Below are 19229 nucleotides of genomic sequence, written 5' to 3' on the forward strand. Positions count from 1 at the left end.
AGAGATAAAAGCAAATAAAAAGATAACAGCAATAAGAAGGTAAGAGCAGTAAAAGAAATAGAAACAAGTGGTTAAAGGATCAAAAAACCCAAAACTATAATATTAATAAAAATAAAAATTAACTATAAATACGAAACATAAATAGACAAAGGAAGTAAGATAAGAAATTACCAAGTTAAAACACAAGAGGAGTTAAGATATGAGCATAAATACGAGATAAGACCATAAATAAAAGACAGTAAGAAGTAAAAGAAGATAAAAATAATAAAACCAGTAAGAGAAGACATTAAGAAGACGACATCACATAAAAGCAAGTCTGTAAAAGTATGTTTTAAGAAGGGATTTAAAAGAATGAACCTGCAATTAACGGGACATCAGTTCCTCTGACGATCCATAAGCTTCAGCTGACTGACTCTGCTGTGTACTACTGTGCTCTGAGGCCCACAGTGACAGGAAACACCACAACTCTGTACAAAAACCTCTGGAGAGAAGACAACACAATACTCCACAACATCCACTAGAGGGAGTCACACACTGATAAACCTATGATTATTTCATTCATGATACAGTTGTGATAAAACCTTTAAGGAATTAGAGTAGTTTAAAGAGTCTCCTCCTCCTGACTGCAGAGGAGCCTGATGACAGAGAACTCTTTAAATCAAGCTGTGAACATCAGACCAAACAGCTCACCAAACTTACTCATACTTGTTCTTCACTTACAGCGTCTCACCTCTACAAACATGGAACAACTCACTATTATCTTCATTTTAACTCTCCTTGGTATGTTTGTGTTTAATAAGAAATCTAAATGACAAAGAAGCTTTTAAAGAATTTGAGATCCAGTATGAATTTTTGGATCAGCCACAGATCAATTTAACATTTCAAAAACACTTTCTAGAAAACAACACTTCTTTACTGATGACTGTTTCTAGTATTGTTTGTTTGAACACAAGATGTTTATTGTGTGACATCTTTAAACTACAGTATGTCTGATGTTGAAACATCATGTGTTTGTCTCCATCAGGTAACACCTTGGAGGATGATATTACTGCCAGCAGTGCTGAAGTGTTTTCATCAGAGGGTCACAGTGTTACTCTGTCCTGTAAATACTCAGTTAAAGCTGATAATCTCCAGTGGTATCAACAGGATCCTGGATCAGCTCCTCAGTTCCTTCTCCTGATCAGCGACACTTCAGATCCAACTGTAGTGACAGCAAAACCTCCACACCCTCGACTGACTGTTAAACTGAATAAGGAGAGAAACCGTGTGGATCTACAGATCTCCTCTGCTGTACTGACTGACTCTGCTGTGTACTACTGTGCTCTGAAGCCCACAGTGACAGGAAACACCACAACTCTGTACAAAAACCTCTGGAGAGAAGACAACACAATACTCCACAACATCCACTAGAGGGAGCATCAGACCGAAACAACTCGGCACCAACTCATACTAGTTCTTCCTTTACAGCACCTCACCTCTGTAAATGTGGGAGAACTCACAATGGCCTCCAGTTAAAAACAAGTTCAAGTTTTAAATAAGGTGTTTCTCTGGCCACGCCCACTGAGACCAAGGGCCCGTTTCAGAAAGAAGGTTCAACAAACTCTAACTCTGAGCTCTGAGTTGATTTACCCTCAGGTGGGAAACTCTGAGTTTTGGGTTCCAGATCAGCTGATTTGAGTTAAATCAACTCTGAGTAGGTTCACTCAGTGTTCAGCGCGTGCACCACCACTATAAAAAGACAACATTAATGGAGCCATGGCAACAGGTGACAAAAAAGAGATCCTCTTACTTTAATCATCTGGAAATATAACCTTTCTACATCTTCATGCAGACACACTACAAATATAAACCAGTTTTAAGAAAGAAAGAAAAAGTAACACTGCTGCAGCAGCACAGGAGAGAAAGAAGTGGTGAAGGAGAAAACTGCTGCTCGCGTCAGCATGTAATGAAGTCTATTCATCTAATATTTAATCAGAATAATAGTTTTGCAGATAAAAACCAGTGTAATGGTGTTTAAACTAACATTTATTGACATGAAGATGCAATTAAGCAGGAGAAAAGCGACTTTAAAACAGAACAAAATGAAATAGGCTTTAAGAACAAACTAGGCTCATGGTGGGAGCCAACCTTATTTTATTCATATTTGACAAAGTAAACTTAGCCTAATTCATTTAAAAGTGCATTATCAAATGTTCTTTTTATACGCTATAGCCTTCCTAACATATAACATTAAAACAACCTGGATTTTTATTCAGACAAAGCGGTGAATCTTCACTAATATTCACGTGATACAGACTGAATGAAAGAATGAGGAAAACCCAGTTTCCCTCATGTCATGGTTAACTGACTCAGTGTTTGTTAAAAACCTGCTTACTGAAACAGGCCCCAGGATTAAAGTATTTCAGAATATCCAAACAATACTTGACATAAATATACAATATCTGAACAGTACGTCTGATATGTTGCTTTTTCATATTAATTCTTTAGGGCAATTCATCGATAGTTTGGTATCAAATTTCTGAATAAATTATCCCTGTAAACATCAAGAAACACATGATTGATTACTGTGTACCACATGGTTCAACCCTGTGTCCTCATTTCTTCTTTATGTGTTGACTTTGATATTTTAAAAATGATTTGATCTATTTTCATTTGTGTAATAATAGTAAGAATGGATTATATATAAATTCATTAACATGTGCATCAGGTTCAGAACATTTTAAATGTGTTCCAGTATGCAGTTCAGAGACGCGTTCCAGGATGTCACTTCTAGAATTTCTGCACTACATTTTTACAATTCCTCCAGGGGGAGACATTATTGACCAGGTAATGAACTACTGTGTTCAAACATTATATTAATACCAGCTGCTGCTGTAAAGAGAACACTTCAACACAGTGAACATTGAACATCAGAGAGTTCCTCCTGTTGATTTAAACCTGGTTTTAGAAATGGAAATTTGGCTTTGGATTATTCTGGCTGCTCTTTTCTTTGGTAAGATATAAAGCACAACATGTCTTCAGTGTTTTTAAGTTCTGAGCAGAAATCTATGAACATTTGAATTATTTTGTTCTTGCAGTAAGACCGAACAACTGATATTTTCCACTGTCTCATCTTCTCAGTCTCTTGAACAATATTTAATCTAATGTTATCATTTTCTTTATCTTTTACAGGACTAACAGCTGGAGACAAAATCTATCCTGCAGTCGATGAAGTCAGTGGAACAGAAGGAGAATCTGTCACACTCAGATGTAACTATGAGACAACATCAGAATATGTTGATCTCTACTGGTACAGACATCATTCTGACCTCCAGGCACCTCAGTTTATACTCTGGAAAGGAGCCAGATTAAGGAGTGATGAAGAATATATTCCAGATAAACGATATGAATCTCAAACATCACGCAGCTCAACTGAACTGACCATTAGAAAGCTAACCCCTGAAGACACAGCTCTCTACTACTGTGCTTTAGAAACACAGTGATACAAAGTGTAGAAGAGGCTGTACAAAAACCTGAACACAGATATCTGACTACTCTTCAAAGAGGAGGGAAGTGGGATTCAAACCACAGCTTCATGTCAGATGGATTCTGATGATTCCTGTTTGATCAGAGTCTCTGTGGTTACAGCTGCTGATGAGACACTGAGGGAATTAAATACTCAGCTACTAACTACACATTTTGTATAGCACCAAATCATAACAAGTGTCATCTCAAGACACTTTACAAAAGAGCAGGTCGAGACCTTACTCAATGTTATATTAAGATAATCTGCATATTTTCAAAGTGCCATCAAATAACTACTTAAAATGAATCACAAAGTAGATAATGCTTGAAAGTTAGGTAGCTAATGTAACTAGCCCGGTAGCAAGCTAATCTTTCTGTGAAGTCAATTAGAACTAGCTAATACATGTTTCTCAGAGTTAAATATGTATTTGGGTGTGGTTATGTGTATCAAAGTACAAAGAAATACGAAATAATGCTAAAGCCACCTAGCTAATTGTTGTGGTTTTCTATATTGGAGATATCACAAAAATGTAGCGTAGCATTAGTTCAGGCAGGCCACAGAGTCACGCTCTTCTATTATGCCAGAGATTTTGGAAACAGCTGATCTCAAGCAAACTTCATCAGCTGATTTGCTTCAAAGCATCCTATTGGCCAAATAGTACTTATGCTGCCTTATTATAACTGCTCTAGACTGCCTACTCTTTGCTGCTCCCTCTGCAAGCTACATTTACAAACCTCCTCCACCCCAGCTCCTCCTTTTATTCTGTTCTGACTTAATCAATGTCATGCTGTTGTCATTGATGCCTGCTCTTTTTGGGTGTGCTGCTTCTCTCCCTGCCTTAAGCTTTCCTTGTATGCACGGGGAGGGCAGGAATGTGTGCTGTTCCTGCCTAATGCTTTCCACATAAAGATGTGGACGGGCAGGGAGATCCCAGAACAACCGCTAAATATCAATAATTGCAATAAAGTTTTTTTTTTTTTTTGACAAAGTGGTCCTGACTGAACTCTAGTTCTGTACGATCATTTACTTTAACTGTTCTTAAGAGTTCATGAGTTTGAATATGGCCACCAGTGATGTCATCAGAATTCACAGCACCCTTCAATTATATTAAATACAGCCTAATGAAGTGATGTTGAGGAAGGACGTTTTCATCTTGTCCTAACAACTTTAAAACCAATGAATGTGTACGAAACCCCAAAGGATTTTGGTATGTGAACTTCCATTAAAAAAATCAGCATGGTTTGTCCGTTAATGACCCCTTCAAGAAGATACTCTAGATGTTAAATGTGGTATGGTGGTTGGTGCTGGGTTGATTTCATGTGCATCTTTTTCAGAATCCTCTCCTGTGATGGTGTTTTTGTCACAACCCTTTAAAAGTGACATATCCTGATAGATCAGACCTAGACCTCTACATACAAGTAATCCAAGCCACCCCACAGCATCAACTGGAACATTTGTGTCCCCTGTCATGTATTAACAGATGAATCTTTATAGAGTCCACTCAGATCAACCAACCAACCAACCTGTTAATAGTGGCTATGCATCCCTGGAAGAAGACCTTCTCCGGATCCACAACGGACCTCAACCAGGAGCGACAGGATGACACATAGATTTAACGGTACTGTGTCTGTATGTGCTGGCAGAGGAAAGAAGACTGCTTGGAAACTTGGAAGTCTCTCCCAGAGGTGAAGGATGGACGGTGGGTCTGGGACACACTTCTGCATATTTGCATCATAGTTGTAGGTTGATGCATTATGTAAGCATACAGAACCAGCAGGCTCACTGCAGAAGAACTGATCTGATCTATTTAACGTTTCTCCTCCACTTGAGGGCGACATTATCAGGTAGGCAGTTCATTACCTCTGCACTGAGTTCCACCTTTCTGTCAATACAAACTGCTGCAAGGAAGAGAACTTTTCTCACTCTGAATGTTGAACATCAGAGAGTTCCTCCTGTTGGTTTAAACCTTGTTGTAGAGATGGAACTTTGGCTGTGGATTATTCTGGCTGCTCTTTTATTTGGTGAGATAAAAAGAACAACACATTTTAATGATTCTATTCATTAAATAAGTAAACTGGAGTTCAGAGCAGGAATCTCTGAACTGTTGACATGTGTCTGTTCTGACTATAACTGTAGAGTTGACACTATTCACTGTCTTCCCTTCAGCCTCACTAACAATGTTTTGACTCATGGTGTCCATTCCTACACTTTTTACAGGATCAGCAGCTGGAGACAAAATCTATCCTGCAGTCGATGAAGTCAGAGGAACAGAAGGAGAATCTGTCACACTCAGATGTAACTATGAGACAACAGACGATGATGTTTACCTCTACTGGTACAGACATCATTCTGACCTCCAGGCACCTCAGTTTATACTCTTGAAAGGAGCAAGATCAAACAGTTATGAATATATTCCAGATAAACGATATGAATCTCAAACATCACGCAGCTCAACTGAACTGACCATTAGAAAGCTAACCCCTGAAGACACAGCTCTCTACTACTGTGCTTTAGAAACACAGTGATACAAAGTGTAGAAGAGGCTGTACAAAAACCTGAACACAGATATCTGACTACTCTTCAAAGAGGAGGGAAGTGGGATTCAAACCACAGCTTCATGTCAGATGGATTCTGATGATTCCTGTTTGCTCAGAGTCTCTGTGGTTACAGCTGCTGATGAGACACTGAGGGAATTAAATACTCAGCTACTAACTACACATTTTGTATAGCACCAAATCATAACAAGTGTCATCTCAAGACACTTTACAAAAGAGCAGGTCGAGACCTTACTCAATGTTATATTAAGATAATCTGCATATTATCAAAGTGCCATCAAATAACTACTCAAAATGAATCACAAAGTAGATAATGCTTGAAAGTTAGGTAGCTAATGTAACTAGCCCGGTAGCAAGCTAATCCCTCTGTGAAGTCAATTAGAACTAGCTAATACATGTTTCTCAGAGTTAAATATGTATTTGGGTGTGGTTATGTGTATCAAAGTACAAAGAAATATGAAATAATGCTAAAGCCACCTGGCTAATTGTTGTGGTTTTCTGTATTGGAGATATCACAAAAATGTAGCGTAGCATTAGTTCAGGCAGGCCACAGAGTCACGCTCTTCTATTATGCCAGAGATTTTGGAAACAGCTGATCTCAAGCAAACTTCATCAGCTGATTTGCTTCAAAGCATCCTATTGGCCAAATAGTACTTATGCTGCCTTATTATAACTGCTCTAGCCTGCCTACTCTTTGCTGCTCCCTCTGCAAGCTACATTTACAAACCTCCTCCACCCCAGCTCCTCCTTTTATTCTGTTCTGACTTAATCAATGTCATGCTGTTGTCATTGATGCCTGCTCTGTTTGGGTGTGCTGCTTCTCTCCCTGCCTTAAGCTTTCCTTGTATGCACGGGGAGGGCAGGAATGTGTGCTGTTCCTGCCTAATGCTTTTGTAACCCAGGTTATTTCTGTAGTTTCATATTTACAGATGTTCCTTAAACACATCATAGATTTATGCAAGTTACTTGAATGTACCACCTGCAGGCCAGTGGTACAACCTGAAGCATCGGCAGAATTACGTTTTTTCTCCGTGATTTCTACAGACTGTGAAGTAAAATAGACACATAAAAAGGAAGATGTTAGACATGAAGATGAATAAGATACGTTCATGAGCTGTTTCAAGAGTTAAAAAGCTTTTAGTGAAGCTGACAGTTTCGCCAGTTACAGTGTAGGAGAAGTTCACCGGCAGAAACTCAAAAGGTGTTCTCACCTTTAATGTGGATCTCCAGGCTGGTTTTTGTTTGAGGGACGATTCAACCACTGTCCGGGTCTTTGCTGCTTGAGGGTGCTGTCGTCTCATCTGGATGCTGATCTGCAGATAATGTGTTGTTCCAAAGGGTGGTAGGAAGCACAAGGATTTAACTGAAAGGACTTTTAATTTTATTTGCACTTTCTTTTTCCTGAGATCTCAGTATTTTTTTGTTTTGGGCCTAAAATGTAACATTAAAGGAACTCTCTTTTCATAACCGAAAAACAAAGTTGAAACAGACAAAGACTGAAACCTTAAAAGGGGATTTAATTCATTTTGTTAAAAAGGTGTTTTTTCCATCTTGTCTTTTTGTTTTGTTTAATTTAAGATATATGGAAGAGGTATTTTTTATTTTTAAGTGTATACATATTTCATATATGTGAACAGGAAAAGAACTGTAATCAAACCTCTTAAATACGTTTCTCTTTTATATCCATACATCAGTGTTGTGTGTGTTTGTGTGGACTGGAGGTCTTATTGCTCTTTATTGAGTCTGCTACTACCAATCTCCTTAAACAACCTAGTGAATCACAAGGTTTGAGTAACCTGAACAACTGAAACTCTAACATTCTGAAACTGTTCATTTAGAGATAATTTGATATTGATACTTAGAATATTTGATCTAGAGTATTCTGAATTGACACACTATTTTAGGTTTAACCCCCCCCCCCCCCCCCCCCCCCGGTTAGAGGAGTTACACTTTCCACATAAAGATGTGGACGGGCAGGGAGATCCCAGAACAACCGCTAAATATAAATAATTGCAATAAAGTATTTTTGTCTTAAAAAAGTGGTCCTGACTGAACTCTAGTTTTGTACGATCATTTACTTAAACTGTTCTTAAGAGTTAATGAGTTTGAATATGGCCACCGGTGATGTCATCAGAATTCACAGCACCCTTCAATTATATTAAATACAGCCTAATGAAGTGATGTTGAGGAAGGACGTTTCGTACAATCAATGTGTACGAAACCCCAAAGGATTTTGGTATGTGAACTTCCATTAAAAAAATCAGCATGGTTTGTCCGTTAATGACCCCTTCAAGAAGATACTCTAGATGTTAAATGTGGTATGGTGGTTGGTGCTGGGTTGATTTCATGTGCATCTTTTTCAGAATCCTCTCCTGCGATGGTGTTTTTGTCACAACCCTTTAAAAGTGACATATCCTGATAGATCAGACCTAGACCTCTACATCCAAGTAATCCAAGCCACCCCACAGCATCAACTGGAACATTTGTGTCCCCTGTCATGTATTAACAGATGAATCTTTATAGAGTCCACTCAGATCAACCAACCAACCAACCTGTAATAGTGGCTATGCATCCCTGGAAGAAGACCTTCTCCTGATCCACAACGGACCTCAACCAGGAGCGACAGGATGACACATAGATTTAACGGTACTGTGTCTGTATGTGCTGGCAGAGGAAAGAAGACTGCTTGGAAACTTGGAAGTCTCTCCCAGAGGTGAAGGATGGACGGTGGGTCTGGGACACACTTCTGCATATTTGCATCATAGTTGTAGGTTGATGCATTATGTAAGCATACAGAACCAGCAGGCTCACTGCAGAAGAACTGATCTGATCTATTTAACGTTTCTCCTCCACTTGAGGGCGACATTATCAGGTAGGCAGTTCATCACCTCTCCACTGAGCTCAACCTTTCTGTCAATACAAACTGCTGCAAGGAAGAGAACTTTTCTCATTCTGAATGTTGAACATCAGAGAGTTCCTCTTGTTGGTTTAAACCTTGTTGTAGAGATGGGACTTTGGCTGTGGATTATTCTGGCTGCTCTTTTCTTAGGTGAGAGACAAAGAACATATTCTGATTACTCTGTACATGTTTGTGTGTCTGATTCTCTAGCTACATAACTTTTCTAACCTAGTAAGTATTTTTGACAACAATTAATCTCTCCCTCCTCATGTTCTATTTTTCTCAGAGTGTAAAGGAGAAGACAGAGTGATCCAGCCAACAGAAGATGTCTTTGCTTCTGAAGGAGACACAGTCACACTTGATTGTAAATTTGAGACAATTGACACAGCCCCCTCTTTGTTCTGGTACAGACAAGAAATGGGTGATTTCCCAAAGTACCTGTGGAAAAGCTATGGAAGTTTTTCAGGAAATGCTCCTGGGATCTCGGATGACAGATTTAAAGCAGCAAAAAATGGTACATCAGTTCCTCTGAAGATCCAGAAGCTTCAGCTGACTGACTCTGCTGTGTACTACTGTGCTCTGCAGCCCACAGTGACAGGAAACACCACAACTCTGTACAGAAACCTCTGGAGAACACAATACTCAAAAACATCCACAAGAGGGAGTCACTGTTCAAACATACTGTTCATAGTCTGATCGAAATATCAAAACTTGAGCTTTTCTTACATTTCGAGTAGGAGCACAGTTTAAAGTTAAGACGTCACTTTTTATCTGTTATGACACACTGACCAATTGCCTATTTAACAACTCAGCAGCCTGTCATGGGGTCTTTGATGATGCATGGATGATTGCATCGTCGACATACAACTGGCAACAAACATCTTCACAGCTGTCTGATAATTGGTTAATGTATAGGCAAAACAGCAGAGGCCCCATAATGGAGCCTTGTGGTACGCCAACATTACAGTGTTGAGGGGATAATATTGAACTATTGATTTTAACTCGTTGCTTTCAAAATTCCAGACATGACTTAAATCACCTGAGAGCTTGATTACAGAAATGTAGATTTTTTTGAGTATTATAAATCAAGTCATGGTTTACAGTATCAAAGGCCTCTTTCAGGTCTAGAAATACTGCTCCCAAAACTTTACCGTCACCTATGATGTGTGTTAGGGGCTTTACAAATGAAGAATGCCTATTTATGAATTCAGTATCTAATCCAAACATATCTTTAGCCTGAGAGGTATTAGATTAATTATTTGTTGAATGTTGCCTTCATTAGTCTGTGTAATGAAGAATGAGTTTGATGAATCTGTAGGTAGTATCGCTTTTATTGTGCAGATCTGAAAAAGAAGCCGACGCCAGACGCTGTCACACCTATCAGAAAGTATCCATGTTAAAAACATATCTAAAACTGTGTAACAGAGAGACATGACAAATGCATAAACAGAAAATGTGCAGCAAATACATGAACCATGCAAATTTACAGCACCTCAACAAAATTAGTACATAAATTCAGTCACTTTTCTCTCTCTCTTTTTGGGAATATGCATTTTTGACTTCAGAATCAATTCTGAATTTCAGTCCTGTCTCTCCAAATGGAAATCTCTTGACCTGTTGCAGTGTGGTTTCTTTCCTTAACCACAGTCCTAAATAGCTGTGAACATCAGACCGAACAACTCGGCACCAACTCATACTAGTTCTTCCTTTGCAGTACCTCACCTCTGTTGGGCCACACAGGCTTAGGACAGTCAAACAATGGACTTGGGCCTGCACCTCTGTAAAAGCCTCATTTGAGTTATTCACTGAGATCACAAAGAGGCCTAAAAGGACTCTTAATCCCAGAATCCCCTGTGGTACTTCACACCTACACGTGAAGTAAGGGGGGACCGGAACCTTGCTCTCCTCATTGGAGGGGACCTGAGGTAGACCCCCCATGGAGCAGGCCAGGCTACAAAACTCCAAGACTTCCATTGTTCTTTCTTTTTCCACGCGCTGACTTCTAGTGCTCGGAGACCCAAGCTCACCTTCTGTTTCCTGCAACCATCTTCCTTTGTTTTAAGTTTTTTTTGGCGCGCAGGTAATCCGCGGCCGGCAGTGTTCTAAATTCCGAGCTCGGATTGTCCAGTGAACGCATCTCAGTTTCTCGGAGAGCGTCAGACTATAACAGTATACTGGCCTCCCTCTTCGTGCTTGAAGCAGTTTATCCAGCTAGCCAAACAATCAAACATGCTCAGAGAAGACTCTCAGACCGGAAAGTTGCGTTGTCTTTAAGTTTACTGAGGGACATGAATTGACTGTGAAACTGCAACACAAATAGTTACAAAGGTATTAATGAATACAAGCTCTTGAAAATAGATTGTCTTACAACCTAAATTACTATCACAAAAACTAAGGTAAGTAGAAATACATAGATGTAATCAAACAACATATGTAAAATGTACTGTATATCCTACTCTTAAATGTACATGAAAACCTATGTAATTCTGCACATTATCCATGCTAAACAGCAGCTAAACAAACAAATTGTTTAATGTTCACAAAACAGCATAAAACTTACAGATATGGTCTTCGATAGATCCAAAAAAACGAAAAGTCCTTCCAGTATACAGACAATGAGAAACAACAGCAGCACAGCAATGTGCTCATTTACTCAAAAACAAAAGTGAAACTTAACTTTAAACTTTAATTTAATTTAAACTGTAATTTTTATCTTTGTTGGACCGCTGCGTCCTGAGTTTTACCTGTTTAAAACTCTTGTTGTTGTTTCAGACCGCTGCGTCCTATATGTGTTTAGCGTAACAGCGTTATAACCGGGTATTACTCTTCTGATCAGAAAGGCCAGTGTAAGCTGTATTAACTTGAATTCGGCTATTGGTTTGTTTCTGTGAATGAAGGGAATTACTCCGAGTTGTGGCGCGGGAGTCGGACTGTGATCCGGCCTCTTCAGGCACGCATTTCTCTTTTATTCTCTTTTATCCTCTTTTATTTCCCCTTCTACGAACATACACACACACACACACACACATATTCCTGTGTAAACGTACGCTTGGGGACTAACTCCACCACCGCGCCATTACGCACGTAGGCCACACACACACACACACACACACACACACACACACACACACACACACACACACACACACACACACACCTACATTCACACCCCTTCCACAAGCCTAAGCTTGATAATGTTTGTTGCTTAGATTAGTTTATAGTAGTTATTTGTTTAATTAAGTTCATTGATTTTGGATTGATGTTGCTTTGTTTAAATAAATTCTGTTATAATTTAAGAGAGCAGTTGTTTGTGGTTACTGGTGTATTTGCATTGTGATATAAGCTGGGTGCGAAGGCTTTGTGTACGGATTTCACGCCTTCAATTTATTAAATATAGTTATTCATTATTAATAATATTAGTAATTAAATAACTAATTTGAGACTGATCTGAGTGATATTTTGGTTATATTTACCTGATTACAGGTTGGTGCCCCAAAACGAGATTAAACATAGTTTAATGATATTTTATTTATATTATTAATAATTAAGTATAATTATTAAAGAATAATAAAGTTGACATGATACAACCCCAACACCTCTGTAAATGTGGGAGAACTCACAATGGCCTCCAGTTAAAAACAAGTTCAAGTTCTAAATAAGGTGTTCCTCTGGCCCCGCCCACTGAGGCAAACCTATGAAATTGTCTGTATCTCCAGAGCAGAAAAGTTTGAGGAAGTCAAATTAAAACCATGTCAAAGTAGAGGAGAACATCTGTGCAGCACAGAGGCTGTTTAGTTTAGAAGAACATTACTCATCTGCTGTCTGTTAGTCTTCAACAACTCCAAAGACATGCTGCTTTACCTCTTTTTACTTTGCTCTCACTTTATAGGTGAGTGTTACAACACACATCAAACTCTAATTTCACCTGCTGTTTAGACCAGATATCTGAACAACTATTTCAAAGTAGATGTTTATCTGTGGGAGCTACAAATTCCACTGATAGAAAAATACTTTTGTTTTCTTCATGAATCTCAAAATGATCAAAGATGACTGATGAAATAGAGGACTGATTTTCAGTCTCTTGATGTCTGAATCTCTTGCAGACTAACAGACATGTATAATACTTACTTTGCAGCCCTAGGCTCCATGAACAGCATAAACCCAGAAACAACTGAAGAAAAAGTTGAAGAGGGAGGAAACATCAACCTGACCTGTACATATGATGGTCTAATCAAGAACATCCAGTGGTACAGACAAAACCAGAGATCCAGACCAGAGTTCCTGCTCTACATCACAGAGGGAGGATCGATTCATCCAACAGATTCTGATTTCTCAGCTTACATTAACAAAACGGAGAAACGAGTAAATCTGGAGATCTCCTCTGCTGCACTGACTGACTCTGCTGTGTACTACTGTGCTCTGCAGCCCACAGTGACAGGAAACACCACAACTCTGTACAAAAACCTCTGGAGAGAAGACAACACAATACTCCACAACATCCACTAGAGGGAGTCACTGTTCAAACATACTTTTCAAAGTCTGATCAAAATATCAAAACTTACATTTCAAGGAGGAGCGAAACTGTTACTGAACTATACAAAGAAAAGGAACTTTAATATTCAGCACACTGCAATACATGACACTGACACATTACTTCATTCAGCATGCAGTCACTGCATCTATGTGTCTTTTCACTACTATATATTTTCATTATATCAGGTATGTTGGATATAGGAGCATGAAAATAACCCACATTTTATCTGCAGAACAATAAATCGTCTAGTTTGAAAAACACAAAATAACAAAATGTTCATTCTTTCTCCAGGTATCAGCTGTAAAGAAGTCACTCCAGAGAAGAATGAACAGTACAGTTTAGAGAACAGTACTGTTACTCTGTCCTACAGATACTCACAACAAACAACAGCTGGAGATGAATTTTACTGGTATCAACAATATCCAGGAAAACAACCACAGTTCATCATCTCTCACTTAGGAACAGGACGACTTCTATCAGATACAGTCTCTGGACTGTCTGTTACAGTGAGGGAGGATAAAAAACATCTGGATCTACAGATCTCCTCTGCTGCACTGACTGACTCTGCTGTGTACTACTGTGCTCTGCAGCCCACAGTGACAGGAAACACCACAACTCTGTACAAAAACCTCTGGAGAGAAGACAACACAATACTCCACAACATCCACTAGAGGGAGTCACACTGATAAACTTCAACCGTAGGTATGGAGATGTAGGCTGGACTGTTCTCTGTGCTCTTAAGATAAACTGAAGGTCTGAATATAATATTAATTATCTACAAAGTACATCTTGTTTGTCATCATATTTACTCGTGTTTAATTTCACCACTGTTGAATTGTATAATTTAAATTAAGTAACTCAGTAAACTTCCTGCATTCTTTTGTCTTGCGCTTTATTAAAGAAGTTTGTCTTTTGTTCATTGTAAGCCGCGATTTCTCGAGGTGTTCCACAGGGTTCATTCCTGGGTCCTCTCAGTTTTTAATTATATGCTGGCAGCGATATTGTTAATATTATTTGATCAGGTTTCCTTTTTTTTGGTTTAGATTAATGGATCTTGTAAAATTGTTCAAGACATTCATTGGCCCTTTTTCAAACCGGCCACTACACCCTACTCCTACGCACAACCCCTACCCGCGGAGGGTCTACCATATTAAGTCCATCCCAAACCAATTAGCGGGGAGTGGTAGTGGGTTATAAAACCCTCCACCAGCAAGTGTGCACCGATGCCGACTTTTGGATCACGTGCAATGCCTATTGTGTCCGGTCGTTATGGATGAAGCAACCTGTGAGTTTTATGCAAGTGCCTATAAACACTGCTCCAACTAAGATAGACATTTAATATCCTCATACAGGCGTTAACAACTTCAGATGTGTATTGTATTGAGGATCAAATATATGTTTATTTATTGTGTTTCATATTTACAGGGACTGTTGCAAAAACAAAAGAATATTAAATCACGTTGCAGACAAAAAATAATTACAATAAACAATGTAGGCTCAATCTAATAGTTTTGTTACCAGTCTACACTAATATAACTGAAAAAGAAGAATAATCTAGGCTACATAAATATTTTTACAGAATGCTTTAGCTACAAAAAAAAGTCGTTCCCGCAAGATACCGTTGAGTAACCATGGTAACATACAGTTCCTGTTTCCACCTGAGAGAGGGAAGTTTTTCCTAAAGCATGCCGCTGTATTTCTACCCTACACCTTGATGAAGGAGAAGGAGGGTTTGGTTTGAAGAAGGGCCATAGAGTCTGGAAAAAACCTTTGTGGATGTAAATTTTAAACACAATTGTAATATTTTTTATCTCCACTAGAGGCAACATAATCAAGGGGGAAGATCACCACAGCACTCTGTTCAAGCATTCATATGTAACAGCTGCTGTAAAGTGAACTATTCTCACACTTCTGGCTGAACATCAGATCAGGTCTCCTGTTGGTTTAAACCTTGTTGTAGAGATGAAACTTTGGCTGTGGATTATTCTGGCTGCTCTTCTATTTGGTGAGAAACTATAGCATAACATATTTCCTTTACTCCTCACTTGTTTGAGTGTCTGTTCTAAACTCTACGTAACGTATTTAACCTGAAGCCTTTTTTTAATCAATCAACAATTAATCTCTTCCTTTTTCTGTTATCTTCTCAGAGTGTAAAGGAGAAGACAGAGTGATCCAGCCAACAGAAGATGTCATTGCTTATGAAGGAGACACAGTCACACTTGGTTGTACATTTGAGACCATTACTCAAAATCCCTCAATGTTCTGGTACAGACAAGAAACAGTTGACTTTCCAAAGTACATGTTCAGATGCTATTTAAAACATGTATATAAAGCTCCTGAGTTCCAGACAGATAGATTTAAACCTGCAATTAACGGGACATCAGTTCCTCTGAAGATCCAGAAGCTTCAGCTGACTGACTCTGCTGTGTACTACTGTGCTCTGAGGCCCACAGTGACAGGAAACACCACAACTCTGTACAAAAACCTCTGGAGAGAAGACAACACAATACTCCACAACATCCACTAGAGGGAATCACACACTGATAAACTACAATGGTATGTAATGATACAGACCAGATCATCTGAACACTTATTAAAACTGAAGACATGATGTAGGAGGGATGCATGCTTTAATGTGGGGCTGTACCAGTCTCTCAAAGCATTTCATAATCACCGGGGTGAGAGCAACCGGACGGTAATTGTTCATGCTGGTGATGGCTGAGGTTTTGGGTACGGGGATTATGGTTGCGGTTTTCAGACAGATGGGGACAGTGGCTTGCTGTAGTGACAGGTTGAAGATGTGTGTGAATACTGTAGTGAACTGGTCAGCACACGCCTTCAGTACTCGTCCTGAAACGCCTTCAGGCCCGGCTGCTTTGTTGCAGTTGATGTTGAGTAGTGCTCTCTTTACCTCATATGTCTGGAGAGTGAGTGGCTGGCCACTCTCAGGAAAGCTGGTTACGGCATCTGGATCTGGTCATGTTTACCTCAGCTAGACAGCATCAACCTCCACTAGAGGGCGACATTATCTAGTAGGTGGTACAAAACCCAGATACTGAGCTCAACCTGTCTTTGAATAATAATTTCTGCTGAGAAGAGAACAAACGTCACTCTGAATGTTGAACATCAGAAAGTTCCTCCTGTTGGTTTAAACCTTTTTGTAGAGATGGAACTTTGGTTGTGGATTATTCTGGCTGTTTGTTTGTTTGGTGAGAGGCTGAGCAAATCTTATTTTTAATGTCTCTAAAATGTTTGTGTTTGATCCTCTGACTAGGTAACTCCTTCATAATAAATGTTTTTATTCAATCAACAATTAATCTCTTCCTCTTTCTGTTCCCTTCTCAGAGTGTAAAGGAGAAGACAGAGTGATCCAGCCAACAGAAGATGTATTTACTTCTGAAGGAGACAAAGTCACAATTGATTGTAAATTTGAGACTTCAATGACCCCCTATTTGTTCTGGTACAGACAAGAAATGGGTGAAGTCCCAAGGTACCTTTGGAGAGGCAATGCAGGCTTTTCAGAAAACGCTCCTGGGATCTCAGGAGACAGATTTAAAGCTACAATAAATGGGACATCAATTCCTCTGAAGATCCAGAAGCTTCAGCTGACTGACTCTGCTGTGTACTACTGTGCTCTGAAGCCCACAGTGACAGGAAACACCACAACTCTGTACAGAAACCTCTGGAGAGAAGACAACACAATACTCCACAACTAGAGGAAGTAACACGCTGATAAACTTTGATTAGATGTGTTGATACTGGATTATTTTTTTTAATGCTGATAGAAACTAAGTTGTTTTCATTAAAAACAAAACTGTTGTGAATGAGGTGCATTGTGATTTTATTTCCATGAACAATACCTCATCATATTTGTGTGTTACAACAAATCCTCTGTTACCTATCAGAGTGTAAGTTTACCTAAATGGATCAATCAGATCAGGAGCTCTCTGCTGGGTTCTCTCTTCATAATCAGACCCACTGATTGACAAACAATTGTACCGTAAACTAAAGAGCTGATTAAAATATGAAATATCTTCAAAGTAGGTCTTGTTTTTCATCATATTTACTCTGGTGTTTAATTTCACCATTGTTGACTTGTATCATTTAAATAAAGTAACTCAGATAACTGACAGCATTACAGATTCTGGTGTTGATTTCTTTTGTCTTGATCTTTATTAAAGAAGTTTCTATTTTTTTCTTTGTGGGCTGCAATCTCTTGAGGTGTTCCACAGGGTTCATTCCCGGGTCCTCTCAGTTTTTAATTATATGCTGGCAGTGATATTGGTAAAATGATTTAATGAGGTTTCCTTTGTGTTTGTTAAGATTAGTGGATTTTGTAAATACGTACAAGGCCTCCACAGAGTCTGAAAAAACACATTCTGGAAGTACCTTTAACACAATTGTAATATTTTTTATCTCCACTAGAGGAAACATAATCAAGGGGGAAGATCACCTAAGCACTCTGTTTAAGCATCGATATGTAACAGCTGCTGTAAAGTGAACTATTCTCACACTTCTGGCTGAACATCAGCTCGGGTCTCCTGTTGGTTCAAACCTTGTTGTAGAGATGGAACTTTGGCTGTGGATTATTCTGGCTGCTCTTTTCTTTGGTGAGAGTCAAAGCATGTTATTCTAATTATTCTGTACATGTTTGTGTGTCAGATTATTGTGCTTCAAAAATCATTTAACCTTTTTTAATCTCGTAAGTATTTTTGTCAACAATTAATTTCTCCCTCCTCATGTTCTATTTTTCTCAGAGTGTAAAGGAGAGGACAGAGTGATCCAGCCAACAGAAGATGTATTTGCTTCTGAAGGAGACACAGTCACACTTGATTGTCAATTTGAGACAATTGACACAATCCCCTCTTTGTTCTGGTACAGACAAGAAATGGGTGATTTCCCAAAGTACATGTGGAAAGGCTCTGGAGGATTTTCAGAAAATGCTCCTGGGATCTCAATAGAAAGATATAAAGCTGCAATCAATGGGACATCAGTTCCTCTGACGATCCAGAAGCTTCAGCTGACTGACTCTGCTGTGTACTACTGTGCTGTGAAGCCCACAGTGACAGGAAACACCACAACTCTGTACAAAAACCTCTGGAGAGAAGACAACACAATACTCCACAACATCCACTAGAGGAAACATCAGACCGAACAACTCAGCACCAACTCATACTAGTTCTTCCTTTACAGCACCTCACCTCTGTAAATGTGGGAGAACTCACAATGGCCTCCAGTTAACAACAAGTTCAAGTTCTAAATATGGTGTTCCTCTGGCTCCGCCCACTTAGGCAAACCAATGAGATTGTCTGTATCTCCAGAGCAGAAAAGTTTGAGGAAGTCAAATTAAAATCATGTCAAAGTAGAGGAGAACATCTGTGCAGCACAGAGGCTGTTTAGTTTAGAAGAACATTACTCATCTGCTGTCTGTTTGTCTTCAACAACTCCAAAGACATGCTGCTTTACCTCTTTTTACTTTGCTCTCACTTTATAGGTGAGTGTTACAACACACATCAAACTCTAATTTCACCTGCTGTTTAGACCAGATATCTGAACAACTATTTCAAAGTAGATGTTTATCTGTGGGAGCTACAAATTCCACTGATAGAAAAAGACTTTTGTTTTCTTCATGAATCTCAAAATGATCAAAGATGACTGATGAAGTAGAGGATTGATTTTCAGTCTCTTGATATCTGAATCTCTTGCAGACTAACAGACATGTATAATACTTATTTT

At 39.0% G+C, this 19229-nt stretch overlaps 1 gene segment (V, D, J or C); it reads left to right on the forward strand.

Moving 5' to 3' along the window:
- The first annotated feature begins 5483 nt into the window (after positions 1-5483).
- Positions 5484-17209, forward strand: LOC136179110 (T cell receptor alpha variable 38-2/delta variable 8-like). The segment is given in 5 exon segments: positions 5484-5526; positions 9246-9393; positions 15801-15951; positions 16839-16858; positions 16960-17209. Coding segments are annotated over 5 exon segments (612 nt in total).
- Positions 17210-19229: the final 2020 nt, after the last annotated feature.

This window comes from Labrus bergylta, chromosome 4 (genome assembly GCF_963930695.1).
Source record: "Labrus bergylta chromosome 4, fLabBer1.1, whole genome shotgun sequence".
NCBI lineage: Eukaryota > Metazoa > Chordata > Actinopteri > Labriformes > Labridae > Labrus > Labrus bergylta.